Consider the following 23,084-nt stretch of genomic DNA (forward strand, 5'->3'; position numbering starts at 1 on the left):
CCACTGGCAGGAGTTAAATAAAGGCAATGAAGTGGTTACCAAAATGAATAGCCTTTTCATGATCACTAACGTATCTAAACTAAATATATTTCTATAATCTGACAAATAACTACATGCCATCTTAAGATGATGGATTGATCCTCTGAAACTGTAGTTATGAACAAATAGTTATGGCCGTTAGTGATCACACACACATTTGAATTTGGTTGTCCAAACCTTTCTTCAGAATGTCCAAGCTTCCACCTCTTCCTCAGTTCCACTCCTGGAAGCCACAGTCCACCTTGGATGCTGTAGTGTCAGCAATGTGGTGCAGTCTCTGCCCTGGTCAAAGGATGCTACCCAGTGGTGGATTTAGGTATGGGCGACATGGGCTGCCGCCCTGGGCGCTCATCTTGCCAGGGGAGGCATGGGGCGCCCGCACAATTTTGGGGGAATGGTGACATTTGCACGTTACGTCAATGATTTCATGTCACTGTGGGTCAATTAACCAAGGCGGAGTGAGCGCCCTGATTCTAGTTTGTGAGCTAGGCAGGCTACTGCCTGGGAAGGTCTCCCACACAGAAGTACAAGATGGGGAGGGGGGCGGGGGTAGGTGACCTCAGGTCTACCAACTGGAAGCCCGAGGTAGGGGGAGCGGGGGAATCTATCAAACAGCACACCTCTTAACTTTGTACAGTACTAATGCAATTAGGGGGAGCACCCTCTGGCACTAGCCAGGATGAGTAGCCATCTACCTCCTCAGCCACACAGGTGTCTTCACAAATGTTGTCTGGGGATGAAGACCCATTTGCTTCCACTTCTCCCCACCAGGATTCTTCAGGTAGGTTTGTGAACATGCGCATGTGTTTATGTGTGCATCCCTGCATAACATAAACAAAACACATAATTTCCCTTTTGCAAAGTTTTACGTTTCCATATTGTAGTTAACAATGATTTTATTATTACTGGGTAAGTATGTGGGATGTTCCACCACTATAAATTCTGTGAATAATGTGTGTAAACTAATGCCCATGTGCTCTCCATTAGAAATGCCTGAAGCAGCATTCCCACCAAACCCTGCGGCTGAGGATGAACCACTGTCTACAGACCCTGCTGACTGGCAATCAGTTCTGACTGACATAATTCAGACACAACTCGTTTGCAGAGGACCAAGTGAGGTACCACCTAACTTTGTTTTCCCAAGGAATGAGAATGATGGAAGAAGTTGCCACCACCAGTATTTCAGGAAGACCTTGGTGAGTGGTGAAAAAAATCCCTAGAAGTTGGTTGGTGTATTCTGAAAGAAACAACAGCCGCTTCTGCTGCAAACTCATCAAAGCAGGGACCGAGAGACTGAAAAACAGCTTCTATCTCAAGGCCATCAGACTGTTAAACAGCCACCACTAACATTGAGTGGCTGCTGCCAACACACTGACTCAACTCCAGCTCACTTTAATAATGGAAATTGATGTAAAAATGTATCACTAGCCACTTTAAACAATGTCACTTAATATAATGTTACATACTCTGCATTACTCATCTCATATGTATATACTGTACTCTATATCATCTACTGCATCTTGCCATCTTGGGGTGGCAGGGTAGCCTAGTGGTTAGAGCGTTGGACTAGTAACCGGAAGGTTGCAAGGTACAAATCTGTCGTTCTGCCCCTGAACAGGCAGTTAACCCACTGTTCCTAGGCCGTCATTGAAAATAAGAATTTGTTCTTAACTGACTTGCCTAGTTAAATAAAGGTAAAATAAAAAAAATCTTTATGTAATTACATGTATCACTAGCCACTTTAAACTATGCCACTTTTACGTTTACATACCCTACATTACTCATCTCATATGTATATACTGTACTCGATACCATCTACTGCATCTTGCCTTTGCCGTTCTGTACCATCACTCATTCATATATCTTTATGTACATATTCTATATCCCTTTACACTTGTGTGTATAAGGTAGTAGTTGTGGAATGGTTAGGTTAGATTACTTGTTGGTTATTACTACATTGTCGGAACTAGAAGCACAAGCATTTCGCTACACTCGCATTAACATCTGCTAACCATGTGTATGTGACAATAACATTTGATTTGAAACTCTTTTCTAATTATAGAATTACTTTAGCAAACTCAGGACTGACAACATACAAGTTCTTTGCTGACTTCACACGACAGCAGTCCAGAACACCAAAACTGCATGAAAACATGGAAAGAACTGGCGAGGCAAAAAAAAAGGGTAAACAAATTCTAAGCATGAGATGGCACTTATGGAGGCTGAGAGGATAAGATAGAGAGGTGTTGACACATCTGACTGCTATTGTGCAGTCTTTGGCAATTAGAAATCTGTCACGAAGGGGACACAGAAACACTGTACTCTCCATCAAATGGAAATTTCCTCAGAGGTTGAGGTGATGGCACAATTTGATCCAGTCATGAAAGAGCACCTTAACCGTGTCCAAAAAGGGACCTTGGCCACCAAATACAGAATGAACTCATTGATTTGTTGAGCAGCAAGGTCATTTCAATAATGGTGAGTGACATCAAGTTGGCAAAATTCTTCTCTATCATTCTAGAATGCACCTCAGACGTCAGCCACACTGAACAGTTGTCAGTTGTGATTATAGTGGTGTCACTGAAGGAGTCCCACATAAAGGAACATTTTACAGGGTTTTGAGAGGCAGACAAGTCCACGGGTCAACATTTGACATCCCTGATTCTCAAAAGACGAGCTAAAAATTCAGAGGACACTCATGATAATGGGGCCAACATGAGAGGCAAAAACAAAGGTGTCCAAGCCAGACTCCTGGAAATGAATCCAAGAGCTCTATTTGTGCCATGTGGGGCTCACACATTGAACCTGGTTGTGGCTGATGCCACAGGTTACTTTGGCATCTTACACAAACTGTACAGCTTGTTCTCAGCCTCAACACAGCAATGTTGAAAAAACACGTGGACATCACTTTGAAGATGTGGACTGAGACAAGGTGGGAGAGTAAAGTATCAAAAAAGATATTACCCCTTTTTCATGGTAACCAATTTATAGTTACAGTCCTGTCCCATCGCTGCAACACCCGTACGGACTCAGGAGAGGCGAAGGTCGAGAGCTGTGCGTCCTCCGAAACACAACCCAACCAAGCCGCACTGCTTCTTGACAACGCCTGCTTAACCCGGAAGCACCAATGTGTCGGAGGAAACGCCGTACACCTGGCGTCCGTGTCATTGTGCATTGCGATCGGTCTGCCACAGGAGTCGCTAGTGCACGATGTGACAGGAACATCCCTGCCGGGCAAACCCTCCCCTAACCCGGACAACGCCGGGCCAATTGTGCGCCGCCCCATGGGTCTCCGAGTCGCTGCCGGCTGTGACAGAGCCTAGACTTGAACCAGGTTCTCTAGTGGCACAGCTAGTACTGCCTTAGACCACTGAGCCACTCGGGGGAGGCCGTGGGAGTGTAAAGTTCAGTCTGTCGAGCCACTGTGGTAGGCAGCAGCGGTGAGTCACTGATTGAGTTGAGGGATCAAACCAAAGACCCTGTGATAAAGATTGAGGCCCAGTCCTTGCCAGAGGTGGGATCATACCGCTTCAGCATCTGTACAGTGGTGTGACATCTTGAGCCAGATTCAGCATGTGAGCAAGCTGATGTAGTCTCCCAGTATGCATGGTGCAGTCAGTCTTCTCAGAAAGAGACGTCTCAGCAACTACAGGGCAACAGGCTTTATGACTTCATAAACATCAGCCAAGGATATTTGCAAGGCTATGAATGTAGAGGCCGTTCTACAACAAAAAAGTCTGAGATCCACAGTGGCACTTCTCATACAAATCATTTGATGAGCCTTTGAGTGATGATCTGAAGAAGCATTTTTCAATGTCGTTGTTGATGCTGCAACCTCAGCTCTTCAGGAAAGATTTTCCACATTGGAAAATGTGGGAGAGAAGTTGAGTGCTGTCAACCTTCCAAAGTCTCGCAAATGAGCTGACAGAACAACGAGGCCCTTAGTATGACACTGCACTATAAAGAACACTCAAACTTGGATGGCAGAGAGCTTGCACAGGAACTGAAGAACTTGACATCTTAGACAATGACCTTGCTTGAGCTGCTGATATTTATATACGAAAGAGATCCCTCAGAAATGTACCCAAATTTGTGGACTGCTCTCATAATTTGTGTCTTATGCTTTCAGTGACCGTAGCAGAGAGGAGCCGAAGGGAGATTCGCCCAGTGAGCCATACCAGCCAGAACCTACCAAACCATGACCAATATTCGCCAAGATGTCACAGGACCTGGAGTCTGTAACCATTGACCTCTACACCAACTACCTTGACCCAGTCACTGACCACCTGTCCATTAGGACACAAGTGGGTACTATTCCAATTGATATACTGTATGAGGGGCCTTTTACTTTCTAAACCACAATCTTGCCCTTAATAGTTCATGTCTATCTCCAGAGAGCTTGACGAACAGAAAGTCTTTCTCCCCTTGTGGTGTAAGGCTGAACTTCAACCTGAGGCTGAACTGCTTTGAATCCTGGGCAGACACAGAGGGGGAAAGAAGCCACCATGTCCCCTCTAACGGAGGACCCCGCATCAGTGGTGCCTAGACTATTCTTGGCGCCCTGTTCCTAGTCAGAGGCTCTATGACCAACAGTCACTTTATCTATCAAATGTATGGCTACCATTGCAGATGACCCTGGGCATGTTAGTGTTTGTCTTGTTACATCACTAGACTTTAAACCAGTATATTTCAGTCCACATGAACAATAAAGACCAACTATGCATACTTTTTTTACATTTTAATGGAAAACTTCTTTAATATTTTTTAGAGTACTGTTTAATCAGTGAGTACATTACAGGTACAAACTCTAGGCCATTATACTACCTACAGTCAAGTAAAACATACTTAAGAACCTGCAGAGCACATAAAGACAGTCCATTCACTGTGTGTGTTAGTCAGTCTGTGAAAACCACAAATGGACATGGTAGTAGACAATCACACATAAATCACACAAAATTGTGTGAATGTCTTTTTATTTATTTATTTTTTTAGAGAGGGGGGGGGTTACTTTCTACTTGTAGAACTCATGCTCCTGCTCATCCTTCTTGATAACTGTCTTGTAGGCCTTCTCAAAGTCCTTGGCCAGGACAATGTACCTATTTTCACGGACTGCCAGCATGCCAGCCTGTGGGAGGAATGAAAGAATTATAACATTTAAAAGAGTGTTTCCAGTTCTCACACCGACAACAGGTGATATTTAGTTCTCTTTGGAACAAGAGTTAGCAAACGCAATAACTTGTGACTCTGACATGGAGTCTTTTGGAAAAGTTTGACCCCCCCATGGAAGAATTCCTCCCAACAGTACGGGGTCCCACTCACCTCCTGGCAGATAGAGTTGATGTCTGCTCCGGAGATCTTGTCTGGTCTGGCCACATCTACACACTGGTTAAGGACAACCACAAACACATATGACACTGAACAATGTAGAGTTATTTTGGTTACTTAGCAACCAAAGAAAGGTATGGGGAAGTGCATTAGACTTTACAAATGCGGGATTCAGTTAGAGTACTAAAGTCATGGTTCATTTGACCTTTAATGAGACTATTGTTCCAGATCAGAGGGGTAACCGAAGAGGGAAATATTTAATGAAAACTTACAAGCACACTCAATGAACTGGACACAGAATTTGTTCTGAGCAGGAAAAGATTGCATGATGCTGCTAGTACACCTGCACCCATTAAAACACACACGTTATGAGAGACTGCTGTAAGTTGGGCATAATAAGGATACAGTCCTCCAGGTCCACCTCCTCAGAGAGGTTCATCTTGCTGGTGATGGTGGAGAAGACCAGGCGTTTCTGTCGGCGGTCAGGTAGGGGGAACTCAATCTTTCTGTCCAGACGTCCTGGACGCAGGAGGGCGGGGTCCAGGGTGTCGGCCCTGTTGGTGGCCATGATCACCTGACAAGAGAACAAAAAGTTGGGTCAGACATATATTTTTAAACATATATCAATGTGACACACAAAGTTACTGTTTAACTGTATTAATGGGACTACAACATACAATAAGCCCTGGAGACAACATGCCACAGAGGCAAAGCCCATAGCGCTCTCACCTTGACGTTGACGGTCTGGTCAAAGCCGTCCATTTGGTTGAGAAGCTCCAGCAGAATCCTCTGCACCTCCCTGTCAGCTGTTTGGGAAGGAGAGAATACAACGAGGAATTACCAATGTCAGGGTTCAACCACACCAATAACCGCTTGGTCTTATTTCCAGGCCTAATAATCAATCCCATTCAAAATTATAAAGTCCACAACCAAGTTTGTCTCTATTGTGGATGTGTGTGAATCTGTTCACCTGGATTCTTTAAACAATGACATTTACTGAAATCTTTACAGGTAGTTCTGTTTTGTGGGCAACTTCCGATTCCCAACTCTAACCTGATGTTAACTGCAACTACCCTGTCCTTAACCTTATCCAACTCTATGGTGGTGGCAGTCAAAACAAATCACTTGGCCACACAAAAAAATGTGAATGTTATTTATTTCCCCAATGCTCTAGATAAGCTGACAGACCATGTGTCTGTTGTCTCCATCTGGGCCAAGGAGAAGCCATAGCCTAGCCAACACTCACAGCAACTAGGGGGCCTTTACAGAAACATGTTCCACCTGCTTAGTTGAGGCTGATTTGAACATTGTTTGATTGAAAAACTACAATGTAAACAGCTAAAATGTGAGATCCAGGGTTCGTACAGACAGTAGCAAGTCAAATTCAAGGACTTTCAAGTACTTTTTCCAAGCACTAATATTTATTGTTAAGGACCATCAATTTGTAATAGTTCATATTACGCAATTGTTCGTAGTCGCCACCGGATGGCAATATATCACCACAAACTAAAAAAAAAACTACTTGGCTACCTTACAAGCTCTACTCAAAAACATTGTTTCACTACTTATTTACTACATACATACGTCAGTACTGATGATTTTGTCATATGAGTAGTGATGAGCAGAGTGTTGGGAGATGTCTACTGGTGAACACACATTCCCTATTTGCATTTTCATTAAACTTCCAGCTTAATGAAAATGAAATTTTTTGTTTTTTACCCCTTTTTTCTCCCCAACTTTGTGGTTTCCAATTGGTAGTAATTCCAGTCGTCTTATCGCTGAAACTCCCGTACGGACTCGGGAGAGGCGAAGGTCGAGAGCCATGCTTCCTCCGAAACACAACCCAACTTGCTTCTTGACACAACGCACATCCAACCCGGAATCCAGCCGGAGGAAACACCTGGCGCAGTGCTCTGTTGCAGCCGGCCGCGACTGGGAGGTCCTTGGGGCGACGCACAATTGGCCCAGCGTTAGGAAGGGATATCCTTGCCTCATTGCGCACTAGCGACTCCTGTGGCAAGGATATCCCATGTCTTGTCTTCTGACTGGCAGCTTTAGTGTCGCAGGGCGGGTGGTTTGTGTCAGAAAAACGGCACGTAAACGGCCACTAGAACGGCAGGAGCACTGATGCCACTTGATAAAGCGGAAGATTGTGTACCCCCTGTGAATGAGGTGATGATGCAGCGTTGTGACTTTCCCCCTTTATGTGGCTCTTCAGGGTCGATTTACCCGTGCTCGCAATGTCAAAGTCTGATGCATTTTTTGCGCCTTACATGGCGTCGGTTGGTTGGGTCCAGTGATGCAGTGGTATAAAAAGGCGAACAAAAATATATAACGCAATATAAAAGTGTTGGTCCCATGTTCCATTAGCTGAAATAAAAGATCCCACAAAATGTTCCATATGCACAAAAGGCAGGATTTGAATCAACATTTACCCTGCGTTTTAGCCATCCAGTACCTGCCTGGATAATTGGCAGTGTGTGTGGAATGAAGAAGCTCCCCTGGCAACCAAGCGTGAAACACATGAGGAAATAACTCTGTAGTCTACCTGGAAATTATTGTCAAGACACAAAAATATTTTTCATAAACACATTTGATCATTATCGGTTCTCCTCTCCTATCAATATATATATATATATATATATTTTAACCCCCCTTTTCTCACAAATTTTGATCCCCAACGGGCTCGGGAGACTAAGGTCGAGTCATGCGTCCTCAGAAACATAACCTGCTAAACTGCACTTAACACTGCCCGCTTAACCCAGCTGCAACAATGTGTCAGACGATATACCGTTCAACTGACTCCCGAGGTCAGCCTGCAGTAACCCAGCCAGCCACAAGGAGTCACTAGAGCACGATGAGACAAGTAAAGCCCCCCTGTCAAACCCTCCCCAAACAACGCTGGGACAATTGTGCGCAGCCCTATTGGGACTCCCAATCACGGGCGGTTGTGCGCTACTCAGGAGGCCCTCTCCTCTCATTTTCATTTAAGTACCAACTTGAGAAAACGTCAGATTTTCAAGGTATTCCAGTACTTGAATGTCAGTACTTTAACCTCTTACATCTATGGGGGCGCTATTTCATTTTTGGATGAAAAACGTTCCCGTTTTAAACAAGATATTTTGTCACAAAAAGATGCTCGACTATGCATATAATTGCTACCGTTCGAAAGAAAACACTCTGACGTGTCCAGAAATACAAAAATATTCTCTGTGCGTCCCCTAGAACGTGAGCTTCAGGCAAAACCAAGATGAGATGGCATCCAGGAAATGACAAGGATTTTTGAGGCTCTGTTTTCCATGGTCTCCTTATATGGCTGTGAATGCAAGAGGAGTGAGTCAACCCTTTCTGTCGTTTCCTCAAGGTGTCTGCAGCATTGTGACGTATTTGTGGGCAGATCATTGGAAGATTGACCATAAGAGACCACATTTACCACGTGTCCGCCCGGTGTCCTGCGCCGAAATTGGTGCGCAAAGTCACCTGCCAGTATTTTTCCATGCGATACAGAGAGGAAAGCAAGCTTCCACGAACTGCATGTCAATGAAGAGATATGTGACAAAACACCTTGAGGACTGATTCCAAACAACGTTTGCCATGTTTCGTCGATATTATGTAGTTAATCCGGAAAAAGTTTTACGTTGTAGGTGACTGAATTTTCGGTTCGTTTCGGTAGCCAGACGCAATGTAGAAAACGGAACGATTTCTCCTACACACAGACGCTTTCAAGAAACACTGCGCATTTGGTATGTAACTGAGAGTCTCCTCATTGAAAACATCAGAAGCTCTTCAAAGGTAAATGATTTTATTTATTTGGTTATCTGGTTTTTGTGAAAATGTTGCGTGCTACATGCTACTCAAAATGCTATGCTAGCTTTGCATACTATTACACAAATTAGTCAATTTCTATGGTTCAAAAGCATATTTTGAAAATCTGAGATGACAGTGTTGTTAAGAAAAGGCTAAGCTTGAGAGCAGACGCATTATTTTCATTTTATTTGCGATTTTCAGAAATTTTTGCGTTATGCTAATGAGCCTGAGGCTTTAGTCACAAACCCGGATCCGGGATGGGGAGTTTCAAGAAGTTAAGCACCTTGAGAACCCTGAAGAACACAGGTAGAAACATTTTATATCAGAAATGCCAATCTGTAAATCTGCTCTATTTTGCTTGTCTTATTGGATTTGGTTGCTATGTGCAATGCTAGTGATTAGCCAATGACCAGTCCATTCCATAGTCTATTCTGTGCAGCTGATTCTAAAAACGTACACAATGGCTCATACCTCCAGTCTGTGCGTCAAAACGCTTGGTAGCGATGGCATCGATCTCATCAATGAAGATGATGGCAGGGGCGTTTTCCTTGGCCAGCCGGAAGACGTCACGCACCATGCGGGGGCCCTCACCCAAGTACTTCTGCACAAACTCAGAGCCTACCACACGGATGAACGCCGCTGAGAGATAGAAAGCGACAGAGAAAGAGACCAAAATATCAAATCAAATGTATTGGTCAATAACCAAATACTGATATGGTAACATGACAATTATTTGCTACAAAAAAATTACAACATAGCCTAATCATGTTAGCACCAGTGCATCCTATAGATAATGGTGAACATGATGAATGGCCTACCTGTAGTGTGGTGAGCCACAGCCTTGGCCAGCATGGTCTTCCCACAGCCAGGAGGCCCATACATCAGAACCCCCCTGGGCGGGTCAATGCCAATCTGTTTGTAGAGTTCAAAGTGTGTGAGTGGAAGCTCCACTGCTTCCCTCACTTCCTGCTTCTGGATATCCATCCCTCCGATGTCAGCATACATCACATCCGGCTTTTGGTCTGCAAGGAGAGATACAGGAAAATAACGCATATAACATAAGAGGAGAGGAGCGGCACTACAAGTGATAAGGTATCAATGAGTGGAATATGCATGCAATGTATGTAAGCACGCATGAATGCATGTTTTTTCCTCTCACAACTGTGCAATATATATGGGTCAAAGACATGTAAATTTGGGGCCGAAAGCCATTCATTTAACAAAAATATATTGATCAATATTAAATCACTCTTACCCTTCTTTTCATCCAGAAATATTTGTGTTGCAAACTATTACAATAAGGGAGTTATTGAGCTCTGAAGTGTCCTTCAGTGTAACTATCCAGGTTAAAATTTGAATGATGTTTTTAAAATGTAGAAATTCATCCTAAAAAATATAAATGAACACCCATGGCATAACTGTGTTAGTGTTTGCAACAATATATAGAATAATGGGTGACAATACTGTATCTAAAAATTATTTTAAACCGTGACTAACTTTTGTCCGGACATTTGCACTTCATCAATGTCAAACTAGAACAAAGGCAAAAAGCCATTTTAAAACATAACATGATGGTAATTGTGTGACATCACAAAGAAGACCCTCTATCAATGTGATGAGGTGAGTAAATCGCTGAATTATTTTACCTTTTCCCCCTCTAGTAACCTTTGTAACAAAAACGCATGCCCTTCAGTACAACACAGAAAACTTACTTTTAATGTTATTTTATAAAAAGCTATATTAAATATAAAAAGTATGGATAATCTTTATAGGTCAAGGTCATTAATTTATATAGGTTAAATATGTTTGTATGAAATCTGTCCTTCAGTATCACGCTTTTGTCCTTCAGCACAACAAAAGTTTCATGTTATGTCACTCATTATGCTGAATGACAGTAGCTTTGTTATCCCATGTTTTCACTAGTTTACAACATTTAATTATGCAATTCATATTTACTTGTATGAATACTGAATATAATTTTAAACAATTGTATGGTATTTTAAGGTATTTCAAGGCATTTCAAGGCATAGATGCCGTTATCAAATTTTTTAAATATTCTTTTTTACACCTTTATTTAACTAGGCAAGTCAGCTAAGAACAAATTCTTATTTTCAATGACGGCCTAGGAACAGTGGGTTAACTGCCTGTTCAGAGGCAGAACAACAGATTTGTACCTTGTCAGCTCGGGGGTTTGAACTTGCAACCTTCCAGTTACTAGTCCAACGCTCTAAGCACTAGGCTACCTGCCGCCCCAATAAGGAGAGTGCTGCACGGCACAGACAAAAGATTAGCGCAGATCCAGAAAGACTAGCCAGAAAAAAAGCAAGGTATTGTTTCCATGCTATCGTCAGCAACAGAATAGGATATAAAGCTGGGTGGATAACACTTAACATTAAGTTGCACTATTAAACTGTAGTTAATGTTTAATTTCAATGTTAATAAGGTATAACTGATGGATTATATTAGTTAATATAATATGACACAATTATGGATAAAAAATGAATTATATTAGTTAATAGCTGCTTCACATTTGGGGAACTTAATGAAAATTCGAGACTGTACAAGTTTGAATGAAGTAGTTTGATGGCCATTTTATGTAGCTATGTCTGTCATCATCTTGAAATTGCATTTATGTACCTGCATTGAAGAGAAATGTACCAGTTATAGTGTAACAATGTATAATGAAAACATTAACTATGTATTAATCATGTAATACTGCAAATTAACGCAATGTAAAGTTTTGCCACAGGCTCAAATTATAGTAAAGTGATTATTATTAACATTAGCAATGAAATAATAACAAAACATGTTTGAGAGAGAAAGGGAGGGGGAGTTGATTTAACTTTTAAACTTTGATTAAGTGTCATCATTGTATAGCCTACTATTAATAGACTACTAATAACATTTAATGGATTTAATCTTATTCTGTGCCAGTGTCATAACTATTACATTTTCCAGCTATCAGAGAAGGATGTCAATCCTGATCATCCACCGATCCATACAATGACAAAATCTGATGCTCAAAAAGAGGGGGGGGGGGGAATGGAAATTAAATTTTAAGCAAAACTGTTTTTTGCACAATGTTTATGGAATGTTTTCTAATTAATGCTTTGTTTGAAATATTCAATGCTGATTTAATCCTGAATTAAACCAATTAAACTGTACCTCATGTGCCAATTAAACTATGCTGCATAGTAAAGCCCATGTTCTTTATGTGTGTGGCGTATGGGTAATTTCTCTCTCTCTCTAGTATGGAAGCGATCTAAGTTCAGCTAGCCTGCACATTTTAAACATCTTATCCTGTCTTTTTATGCAGTTTTATAACTTAAATTATTGCTGAATGAATCACATTTAATCAATATTTGTGGGCCGTAGCAATGTGCTCAGAGTAACAACATATTGTCATAGAGTCTAACACCAGTATTTTATATTAAAATACAATAACTTTGTTTTATTGACTCAGTTATAGTTATATTTCTGCCAGTCGAAGCAGAATTGTGATTATGAATTTTTTTTTTTTTTTTAAACACTTAGTGTTATTCTGAAAGACATTTTACTAGGGTACAGTCATATGAATCACAAAAAAAATAAACGATTAGCTTTATTCTTGAATATAACTTCTATAAGGGCATAGGTAGCATGCCAATGAACGTACAAAAGCCTTTTAGGGAATTGTAATTGATGTTTTATTGTTTTGCTACTTTGAAAACCGTATACGTCTTTGACCCATATTACAAAAGGGATAGGCATACCAGGGGGTAGAATAGTGTGTATGTGTACCTGATGTGAGCATCATGATGCTGCTGTCAGCCTCTGGGGGGAGCACGTCCACCAGGGCATTGCTGTGCTTGTGCAGGGCCACCGACGCATTGGGCTTCAGCAGCTCTCTGTCGATGGTGCTTAGGATACGCACATAGTAGTTTGAGCCTGAGTCAAGGAGAAGGGGGTGGGCGGACAGAGACGGGGGTGGGCGGACAGAGACGGAGAAGGGGGTGGACGGACAGAGACGGAGAAGGGGGTGGACGGACAGAGAAGCAGAGAAAGAGGGTGGCACAGGGACAGACAGGGGGAAATGTCATTAGTGAATATTAGAGGCAAATGTTCAGCATCACAGTAAGAAGAGGCATTGGTGTTACTGTGTAAAATATAGGTGCTTATGGGTGTGTGGCTATTAAAATATGGATTTTTTTAGGGGTCAAAGTCAAAGTTGTCCGATATTTTAGGCAGATATACAATATAACATTTCCCAAAGACAGCCATGTATGCAATAACGCATCAATATTAAACCGAACAATACATTTGACTTAGTTATTACCAAACTAAATAACAATGGTCACTTTATTTGAAAGGTAAATATCTTGCTAAACTGGGTAAATGAAGATGTCATAGGCATACTCACAATACAGGTGAATCCATATTCGATAGGAGTGTGTGCATGCATTGAGTTATTGAGCTTGTTTTGGCTGATCAATGGAGTCTATGGCGCTACAGATGACAATCTGTTAGTCCTTCATTTTGGACTAACAGTATATTAGCCAACTGATTAACAACTTTTGCACAGGAGCATCACTCCAGTATGTCACACCTGTATGGAATGACATCATATAGGCACTGCTGTTTGTTTGAGCATATAAAATATCTATTTAACACAAATGAGTCCAACGTAACATTATGATTTGTGAACAAGGATGTTTACAAAACTAGAATTTTATGCCATTTTCCGGTGCCGGGAGAAAATATTCTCTCAACAACTCAGCTGCAAGGACAAAATTTGAAACATCTCAATTGGCTATTCCAGCTATCTGTCACGAAATGGGCGGGTTAGAACTTGATTCTACTTCTACATTTGGATAGAGCAAGGCTGCAACTTTGCTCCCTTTCACATCTCTTCATCGCTCATATCACTTGCTGTTTACTGCTACTACGATAAATACAATGAACAAAATATAAAACGCAACATGTAAAGTGTTGGTTCCATGTTTCATGAGATGAAATAAAAGATCCCAGAAATGTTCCATATGCAAAGTTATTTCTCTCAAATGTATGCACAAATTTGTTTCTATCCCTGTTCGTGAGCATTTATCTTTTGCCAAGATAAATCCATCTACCTGACAGGTGTAGCATAACAAGAAGCTGATTAAACAGCATGATAATTACACAGGTTCACCTTGTGATGGGGACAATAAAAGGCCACTAAAATCTGCAGTTTTGTCACAACACAATGTCACAGATGTCTCAAGTTGAGGGAGTGGGCAATTGGCATGCTGACTGCAGGAATGTCCACAAGAGCTGTTTCCAGATAATTTAATGTTTATTTCTCAACCATAAGCCACATTGAATGTCATTTTTGAGAATTTGGCAGTATGTCCAACCGGTGTCACAACCGCAGACCCTGTAACCACGCCAGCCTAGGACCTCCTTCACCTGCGGGATTGTCTGAGACCAGCCAACCGGATAGCCGATGAAACTGTGGGCTTACACAACCAAAGAATTTCTGCACAAACTGTCAACTAACCATATAAGGGAAGCACATCTGCAATTCTGTTCACTGTGTCAATTAATCAATTTCTCAATACTGCACCTTTCTTTTCCCAGCTAGACATTCATCTGCATTGTGCAGTGCTCGTGGCTCAGGTTGTGAGTGGCGGCTGGCATAGCAGCAGAATTGCTAGGCAGAGGGACAATCAGCAAAGCCGATAGAAAAGGTCCAATAATCGGACCGATATGGCCTCGGATTCAAGTCTCCAGTCTCTGGATCCAACAACCAGAGGCTTACCTACACAATCTATGTGAGGACAGACAAAAGTGTAAAAACACTGTACCTGTGGTGGAGCCCACGATGGCTGTGTTTTGGTCCACAGCCTCCAGGAACTGGCCGATGACCAGGGGGATACTCTGTATCCTCTTCACCTCCTCCTGGGCGTGGAGGAACTCCTTCTTCAGGTTCTTCTGTTCATCTTTGATGTATTCCTCCTGCACCTCCAGAAACTCCAGCTCCTGCTGCAGCTTCTACAATAGTAAAGGGGAGATTGGGAATGGTGTCATGGAGAATGAATGCTTATTGATGAATCATAGTGATCATATTACTCTAGTGCTAGCCTCCCTACAATGGCTTACTGTTATGGCTAGGGCTGATTTCAAGGTTTTACTACTAACCTACAAAGCATTACATGGGCTTGCTCCGACCCATCTTCCAGATTTGGCCAATTTTTTTTATTCTTTAAACTCTGTCAAATCATTGCTAGACAACAGTTTAAGTCTGGCCATATATTTAAGTCAAAACTAACTCTGCCACTAAGGAACATTCACCGTCTTCTCGGTAAGCAACTCCAGTGTAGATTTGGTCTTGTGTTCTAGGTTATTGTCCTGCTGAAAGTTGAATTCATCTCCCAGTGTCTGGTGGAAAATATATTGAACCAGGTTTTCCTCTAGGATTTTGCCTGTGCTTAGCTTCATTACATTTCTTTTTTTCTCCTGAAACATCCCCAGTCCTTCACGATTACATAAATACCCATAACATGATGCAGCCACCACTATACTTGAAAATACAGACTGATACTGTGTTGTATTTGCCCCAAACACAACACTTTGTATTCAGGAAAAAGTTAAGCGATTGGCCACATTTTTTTGCAGTATTACTTCAGTGCCTTGTTGTAGTCAGGATGCCGCTTTGGAATATTTTCTATTCTGTATAGGCTCTCGTTTTCGCTGTCAATTAGGCTAATATTGCTGAGTAATAACACCATTGTTGATCCATCCTCAGTTCTCCTATCACAGCCATTAAACTCTGAAACTGTTTTAATGTCACCATTGGCCTCATGGTGAAATCCCTGAGCTGTTTCCTTCCGACAACTGAGTTAGGAAGGACGCCTGTAACTTTGTAGTCGCTCGGTGTATTGATGCACCATCAAAAGTGTAATTAATAACTTCACCATGCTCAAAGGGGTATTCAATGTCCGCTCTTTTTAAAAAGTCTTCTTTTTTTTTAAACAAACATTGAAAATATCTATCTGCCAATATGAGCCCTTCTGTGCAAGTCATTGTAAATTCTCCCTGGTCTTTGTGGTTGAATCTGTTTGAAATTCACTGCTCAACTGAGGGACCTTACAGATAATTGTGTGTGGCGTACAGAGATGAGGTAGTCATTCAGAATTCATGTTAAACACTATTTTTGCACAGAGAGTGAGTCCATGCAACTTATTAAGCACATTTTTACTTCAGAGCTTATTTAGGCTTGCCATACAAAGGGGTTGAATACTTGACTCAATACATTTCGGCATTTCCTTTTTAATTAATTTGTTTTAAAAAATAGAAAAATATCATTCCACTTTGACATTCTGAGGTATTGGGTGTAGGCCAGAGACCAACACATCCATTAAAATTCAGGGTGTAACAACAAAATGTGGAAATAGTCCAGGGGTGTGAATACTTTCTCTAGGCACCGTAATAGTTCACATCTTTACAGTGATTGAAGAAATCACAGAAAGGGCCTGTATGATTTAAATTGCTTTTCTTGTGGTGCTGGAAGAAATAGATCTCAAGTCAAGCACAGACACACAGAAGCTGTTCACAGTACAGACCTTGTATCTGCTGTAAAGGTCTTCAAGATCTTCTGGTTCTGGGGCCAGGAAAGAAAGCCCCGTCTGGGGTCGTGAGTTCAGCATGGCAGGCACTTCGTCCTGTGTAGACACAAGACAACACAAACATTTACACAAATTCTACGTTGAGAGCATACCCCCAAATCTGTGAAAACTCTATAGCTAATGTTAACTACTAACGTTAGCTAACAGTTTGTTGTGTTGCTAGCTAGCTAGCTTGTTAATTTACTTGCCTAATGCTGGGTGAGTGATGACCGACAGAAAATGTGAGAGACGCGGATTGGAAGACATTTCAATCCACGATTGTTTCAGTGCTGTTCCGTAACGGATAAGTACGTTACTGCGGTAGGTGTCTTGGCTAATAATTAGTCATTCAACATTAGGCTCAGTCATATGCAATTTAAATTTATCGCGCTAGCTACTTAGCTAGCTCGCTAACGTTACATTCGGTTGTTTTCTGACTTGTTAACTAACTTCGCTATCCAACCTTACCTGCCGGCCGTTTACTTATTTTGTTTACGTTGTAGCTTGACGCGTACCAATACTACCCCCACAACATAAATAGCTACGTAGCTACACCAACATACAAACGTTTAGCTAAAGTTGCCTAGCTTGCCAGTTGCGATAGCATGTTAGCTTACATGACAGAGCATTTACAGTGCCGTGAATGAATTGGCACGTTTAGTTGGATGACGTACGGCTTAAATGTATTCAAAAAAGACTTTAGACTAAAGATAGTACGTTTTAAGTCGTCTATACTTTTTAAAGCTTTGTATAATCAAAAACAACGGTGAAACGGCGTGAAAATGTACACGGTCAAAATGAATCATACCTGAATCTTTTCAACAGTTACTCCAATGTCCTCCATGTTGAATTCCTTATCATGTGACGTTCTACGTAAGGATCCAAGCGACATTTCTGTGATTCATGGGTAATGAAGTTTCTGTGGACAAGTGTTATCAACAAACGTAAATGAATTGAGAGATTGCTCCACAAATAAAATGTTGTGTTCTTCTGAGTAATTTGTTTTCTAAACCTTGCCTCCATTTGATATAGTAAGCAAGCACCCTCAGATCACTATGAATAAGATGAATACTGATGATAGATATGATGGACAGCAGGTGAATGACTGCTCATGCTCTCTTTAGCAGAACAATAGCTTTTTGTACAGAACAGTTTGGCAAAAGATGTTGACAGTGACGTGCTGCAATAGGTTTGGTGAGGTGAGGTTTGTGGATTTCCTGCCAGTTAGGTTGAGGCTATAGTAGGCTGACTCTACTGCTGCATCTTTCACACCTAGTCTGTTGCATCTTTCCTCTGTTGCATAGTTGTTATTTTTTTGTCTTGTATTTCAAGTCTGTCCACAGATGAAAAAAAAATGCTTTATACCAAATCTATCACGATAACGTTCAGTTGTTTTCGAGGGATCACTGTCCCCCATAGGCTAATCTTCCCCTAAAGTAAATTGAATTAAAATTGCCAAAATTATATAGCCTAATTAGCCTACTCCTGTCTATACAGAAACAAATAAAATAATTCAAAATAGGCTACTACACCAGAAAGCATGATTTGGCCACAGAGGATCATTAGCGTCTTTGAAATAAATAAGCTGTGGATTGTTTTTTAATCGCATTGCCGACAGTCGGAAAGGCCCTCAATTAGTATTTGAGTTATCAAAATGTATTGAGCAAACAGTATACTCTAAACAGCGGTACTCAACTCTTACCCTACAAGGTATGAATCCTGCTTGTTTTCTGTTATACCTGATAATTAATTGCACACATCTGGTGTCCCAGGTCTAATTCAGTCCCTGATTAGAGGGGAACAATGAAAACAATGCAGTGGAACTGTCTTCGAGGTCCAGAGTTGAGTTTGAGGGCTCTAAAATTAAAAGGTTCCTGGAGGTGCCTTTAGGCGTTCCTCAGGTTGCAACACCAGTGGAAACTTTTTAAAGAACCTTCTAGGAATCTAGGGCTTTAAGGTTAGTTGTAGAAATTCAACACGGGGACACAGAGTCAATTTTAAATAATTATTTTTTTTATCATTAATCTGGAGAGGTTCCAACAAACAATGCACAAAGTAGTACACGTCTAGTAGGAGCTCTGTCGGGGCAGTCCCGTGAGTTCTCTTATATACTTATGTAACGGATGTGAAATGGCTAGCTAGTTAGTGGTGGTGCACGCTAATAGTGTTTCAATCGGTGACGTCACTTGCTCTGAGACCTTGAAGTAGTGGTTCCCCTTGCTCTGCAAGGGCTGTGGCTTTTGTGGAGCGATGGGTAACGATGCTTCGTGGGTGACTGTTGTCTGTGTGCAGAGGGTCCCTGGTTCGCGCCCGGTTCGGAGCGAGGGGACGGACTAAAGTTGTTACACTTGCTTAAACAGACAGGTTATATTTGTATGATTTACATTATTCATGATTAATTCATCATTATCGTTCGGTTCATGCATGTGACTGACCAATACCTCACAAGGCTTCTTCTCTCTAAGCTGAGACCTTGAAACTGAGACATCCCTTTTGGTTCTCAAAACAATATTCTGGGCGTACTGAAAAATTGCATTATACTGATAGTGAGGATTCCTCGCAGGCAAGATCAATCATTAACTTAAATGAACCGAGTCAAATTGGTCGAAAAGCACAAGCATAAAATGTTCCTTCACAGGTTACTGTCCAATGTATTCTATTATGAATTAGTAATATTAACAATAATAATAATACAAATAAGATTGGGGGGCAAACTTGTAATGTCACAAATGTATTGTATTGACATTTAAAAAGTCACAGAAATCCAAACATGCAATCAATGAATAAAGTACAATGTCAACTGTTGACAAATATTCATATTTGATGTGTATCGACAACAATATTAAAAATTACAATAATAATTAATGTCATCAACTATATCAAAAGACCACATCTTACTGATAATGATGATATGTTTAGATACAGTCAGGGCTGGAGAGCAACAAAAGGGAGACAACGTGGAGATAAGGAGTAACAAAACATATATTTATTAAATAAAGTAAACTAAGTACAATATACAATGGTGTGTGTAATCAGTAGTGTGAGTGTTTTGCATGCATGAATGTAATAATGCAGGGTGTTGAAAGGTGCCAAAGCAAACAACCAAAACGCCACCAAGAAAAACAACAAAATCTAGAAAGGTGTCTGCATGGAGAGAGTCTCTTCCATGAATGAGGAAGAGGTTCATTTATCCTGGGAAACACCTGGCCCAGGTGTTTCCCATGTATTTGACGACCCTCCCAACTCCGCCCACCGGCATCCTAATAAGGAAAACAAGAGCAAAAAGAGAATACGGCAGACAGAGTGGGAGGGTCCTCACACAGATTACAAAACAAAATGGTAACTGTAATCCGTTTAGTTACCAACAAAAATATTGTAATCAGATTATAGATACTTTTGAAACACTAGATGATTACTTTGAGGATTACTTTTAAATTCAGAAAGGATGTTTGCAAAATAATTAGTTTACACTTCTCTGTTGTCATGACTGTCAGGGGAGATCCAAATAGGTCAAATCAGCTTTGCAATAAATAACTTCAACCAGACCCCCTCTCACCCGCAGAGGGGGGAGAATGGAACTGGTGGGTGGGTGACAGCTCATGCACTATTATAAATAAAGGACAGAACATCCAGCTATCTCCCTCTCCAAATTCACCCAAGGAATGTGCCAGACCTTTTCCTGGGAAACTCTAACATGTTCTAAAGTGAATACTGGAACAATATTTCTAACATAGAACGTGGGGAATGGTCAGAGGCAATCTGGAGAACACTGGTGACGTTTCGGGTGTTATTTTGTGATGTCATTTAAAATGGAATACTATAACTTGGAAAGTATACCAATTATTTATGTGAAGTGTCCATTCAATGCATTGAGCATGAAATATGAAAAATGATGAAAAAAATGTTTTTATTAAGAGAGGGACATGATTTTAGGAGCCATAAGAGATAATAGTTTCACATAACTTTGTACAAGTGACAAGCTACGCCCCTGAGTGAGGTAAGGGAGTGTGTAAGCCTGACGGAACCACCTATTTGAATTAACTGCATAAAATGATGGGTTACAACTGAACTTATCAGACCAGAAAGATGTCGAGCTGCAGCTCACATCCAAAGTGGTTTGAACTCTGAATTTCAACACCAGGAAGAGACGATAAAGGCACCTTCCGGACAATCACTGGTACAGCTGATTAGCTGCCCTAAGTAAAGTATCTTCAAAAGTGAATTTAAGTAGGAACATTCTACTACTCTTCTCAAATCACCATTGTAAACTACTCTCATCACCCCACCGGGAACCATAGACATTGCTGGCTAGCCTATCTTCAAAGAAGCATCTTCCAGAGCGAATGAAAGTAAAATAAACTCTTATGTTCTGTTCAGGACTACACGACAAGTCACTGTATACCGGATGACAGCAGAGGAGAACAACAGTAGAAGACGTGTGGGAACTCCTTTTGGAAAATCAGAGCCTTACAATCGTGCCACAAAATGGCCCATCTCCCTTTCCTGGGCGGCCTGGTTCCAACAGAAATACACGAAGAAGCAAAGCATTTACGGTTTGTGTGCAAAGTATATGATTACTGTGAGAGTAGTTTAGAAAATGTACCAAAGTATTATGTCTCGGTCCCTCTCTCTCTCTCTCTCTCTCTCTCTCTCTCCTTTGTAGCAAACAGCCATTTTGTGTCAATCCTCTAGGGACCTGTTTCTAACGTATTAAGTGTGTATTTTTATCCTGTGTTACCATTTAGTGAGCTAGTAAATAAATAATTAAACCAATTTGTGTAGTACTGAATCATAAGTAAGGCTCGGGTTTTGCAGATGCAAGGAGGTTACGACTGTTCAGAATGATGATATAATACGATTTAATGATTTATAAATTGATTGTTTATAGATGTGATAGGTTAAGACCTTTAGAGTTTAATTCGGGAGATGCTAACTCTTTAAAAAACTGCTCTCGTGGTGCCCCAAATCCTAATGAGTTAATTATTAATTTAATTGGGTAACAATTAAACATAGTTAGCTGATTAGATAAATAACAGTCATCAGATTAATGAAAATAAAGTCACAGCACTGTTTTCTCAATGACATTCAAATCAGCATTGAAAAAAGGCGCAAGTTTAAATTTGTTCCACCTGAGCGAGTCTGACCATAAGCCAGAGGACCACTATGATGACACACCAAATGGGTATGATGGATTACGTGAAAAGAGCAGGAATAGGCTTTTGTAGTCTACAATCCGAGCTATGTCTTCCAATGGTGCATCTGCTGTCGGCATCCAAAGATTATCCAACTTGAATAAACACTTGGAGGTAAGCATGATTACACATCATTTTCAAATAGGAACACTTAATCGACAATTTACTGATCTCACACTCTCTCATAGATAAAGTGGATGCTTGCAGTGTGGGCATGATAGCTATGACAAATCTTTGAAATGGCGCTGAAGAGTACGGATGACGTTTTACATGCCTGTAATCAATTGTGCTATTTTGTTTGGAATGGCAATGTGGTGCCAGTACAACAATCAATCAAATGTATTTATAAAGCCCTTCTTACATCATCTGATGTCACAAAGTGCTGTACAGAAACCCAGCCTAAAACCTCAAACATCTCCCTCAATGTGAGCAAGACAAAGGAGCTGAACGTGGACTACAGAACAAGGCAGGCCGAACAGACCCCCGTTAACATCAACAGTGCTGTAGTGGAGCGGGTCGAGAGTTTCAAGTTCCTTGGTGTCCACATCACCAATGATCGATCATGGTCCAAACACACCAAGACAGTCGTGAAGAGGGCACGACAAAACATTTTCCCACTCAAGAGACTGAAAAGATTTGGCATGTCCCCAGATCCTCAAAAAGTTTGAGAGCATCCTGACCGGTTGCATCAATGCCTGGTAGGGCAACTGCTCGGCATCTGACCATAAGGCACTATAGAGGGTAGTGTGTACAGCCCAGTACATCACTGGGGCCAAGCTTCCTGCAATCCAGGACCTATATAATAGTCGGTGTCAGAGGAAAGCCCATAAAATTGTCAGAGTCTCCAGTCACCCAAGTCAAAGACTGTTTTCTCTGCTACCACATGGCAAGCAGTACCGGAGCGCTAAGTCTTGGACCAAAAAGCTTCTACCCCCAAGCCAGAAGACTTTTGAGCAATTAATCAAATGGCCACTGGACTATTACATTGACCCCCTCCCTCATTTGTTTTGTACACTGCTGCTACTCGCTATTTATTATCTACGCATAGTCACTTCACAAAATGATTACTGAAAAGACAAAATGATTACTGCAATTACCT

At 41.2% G+C, this 23,084-nt stretch overlaps 1 protein-coding gene across 1 annotated transcript; it reads right to left on the bottom strand.

The window, feature by feature from the left end:
- Nucleotides 1–4,762: 4,762 nt before the first annotated feature.
- On the bottom strand, nt 4,763–17,691 carry LOC135520156 (26S proteasome regulatory subunit 6B). The gene is made up of 10 exons (XM_064945513.1): nt 17,602–17,691; nt 16,752–16,850; nt 14,994–15,180; nt 12,952–13,098; nt 9,990–10,193; nt 9,643–9,810; nt 6,094–6,170; nt 5,770–5,938; nt 5,359–5,414; nt 4,763–5,164 (listed from the first exon to the last, which is right to left on the bottom strand). The coding sequence occupies exons 1-10, from the start codon at nt 17,683–17,685 to the stop codon at nt 5,051–5,053; spliced, it is 1,305 nt and encodes a 434-aa protein (XP_064801585.1). The 5' UTR covers nt 17,686–17,691; the 3' UTR covers nt 4,763–5,050.
- Between the last annotated feature and the right edge of the window lie 5,393 nt (nt 17,692–23,084).

This window comes from Oncorhynchus masou, chromosome 29, assembly GCF_036934945.1.
Source record: "Oncorhynchus masou masou isolate Uvic2021 chromosome 29, UVic_Omas_1.1, whole genome shotgun sequence".
NCBI lineage: Eukaryota > Metazoa > Chordata > Actinopteri > Salmoniformes > Salmonidae > Oncorhynchus > Oncorhynchus masou.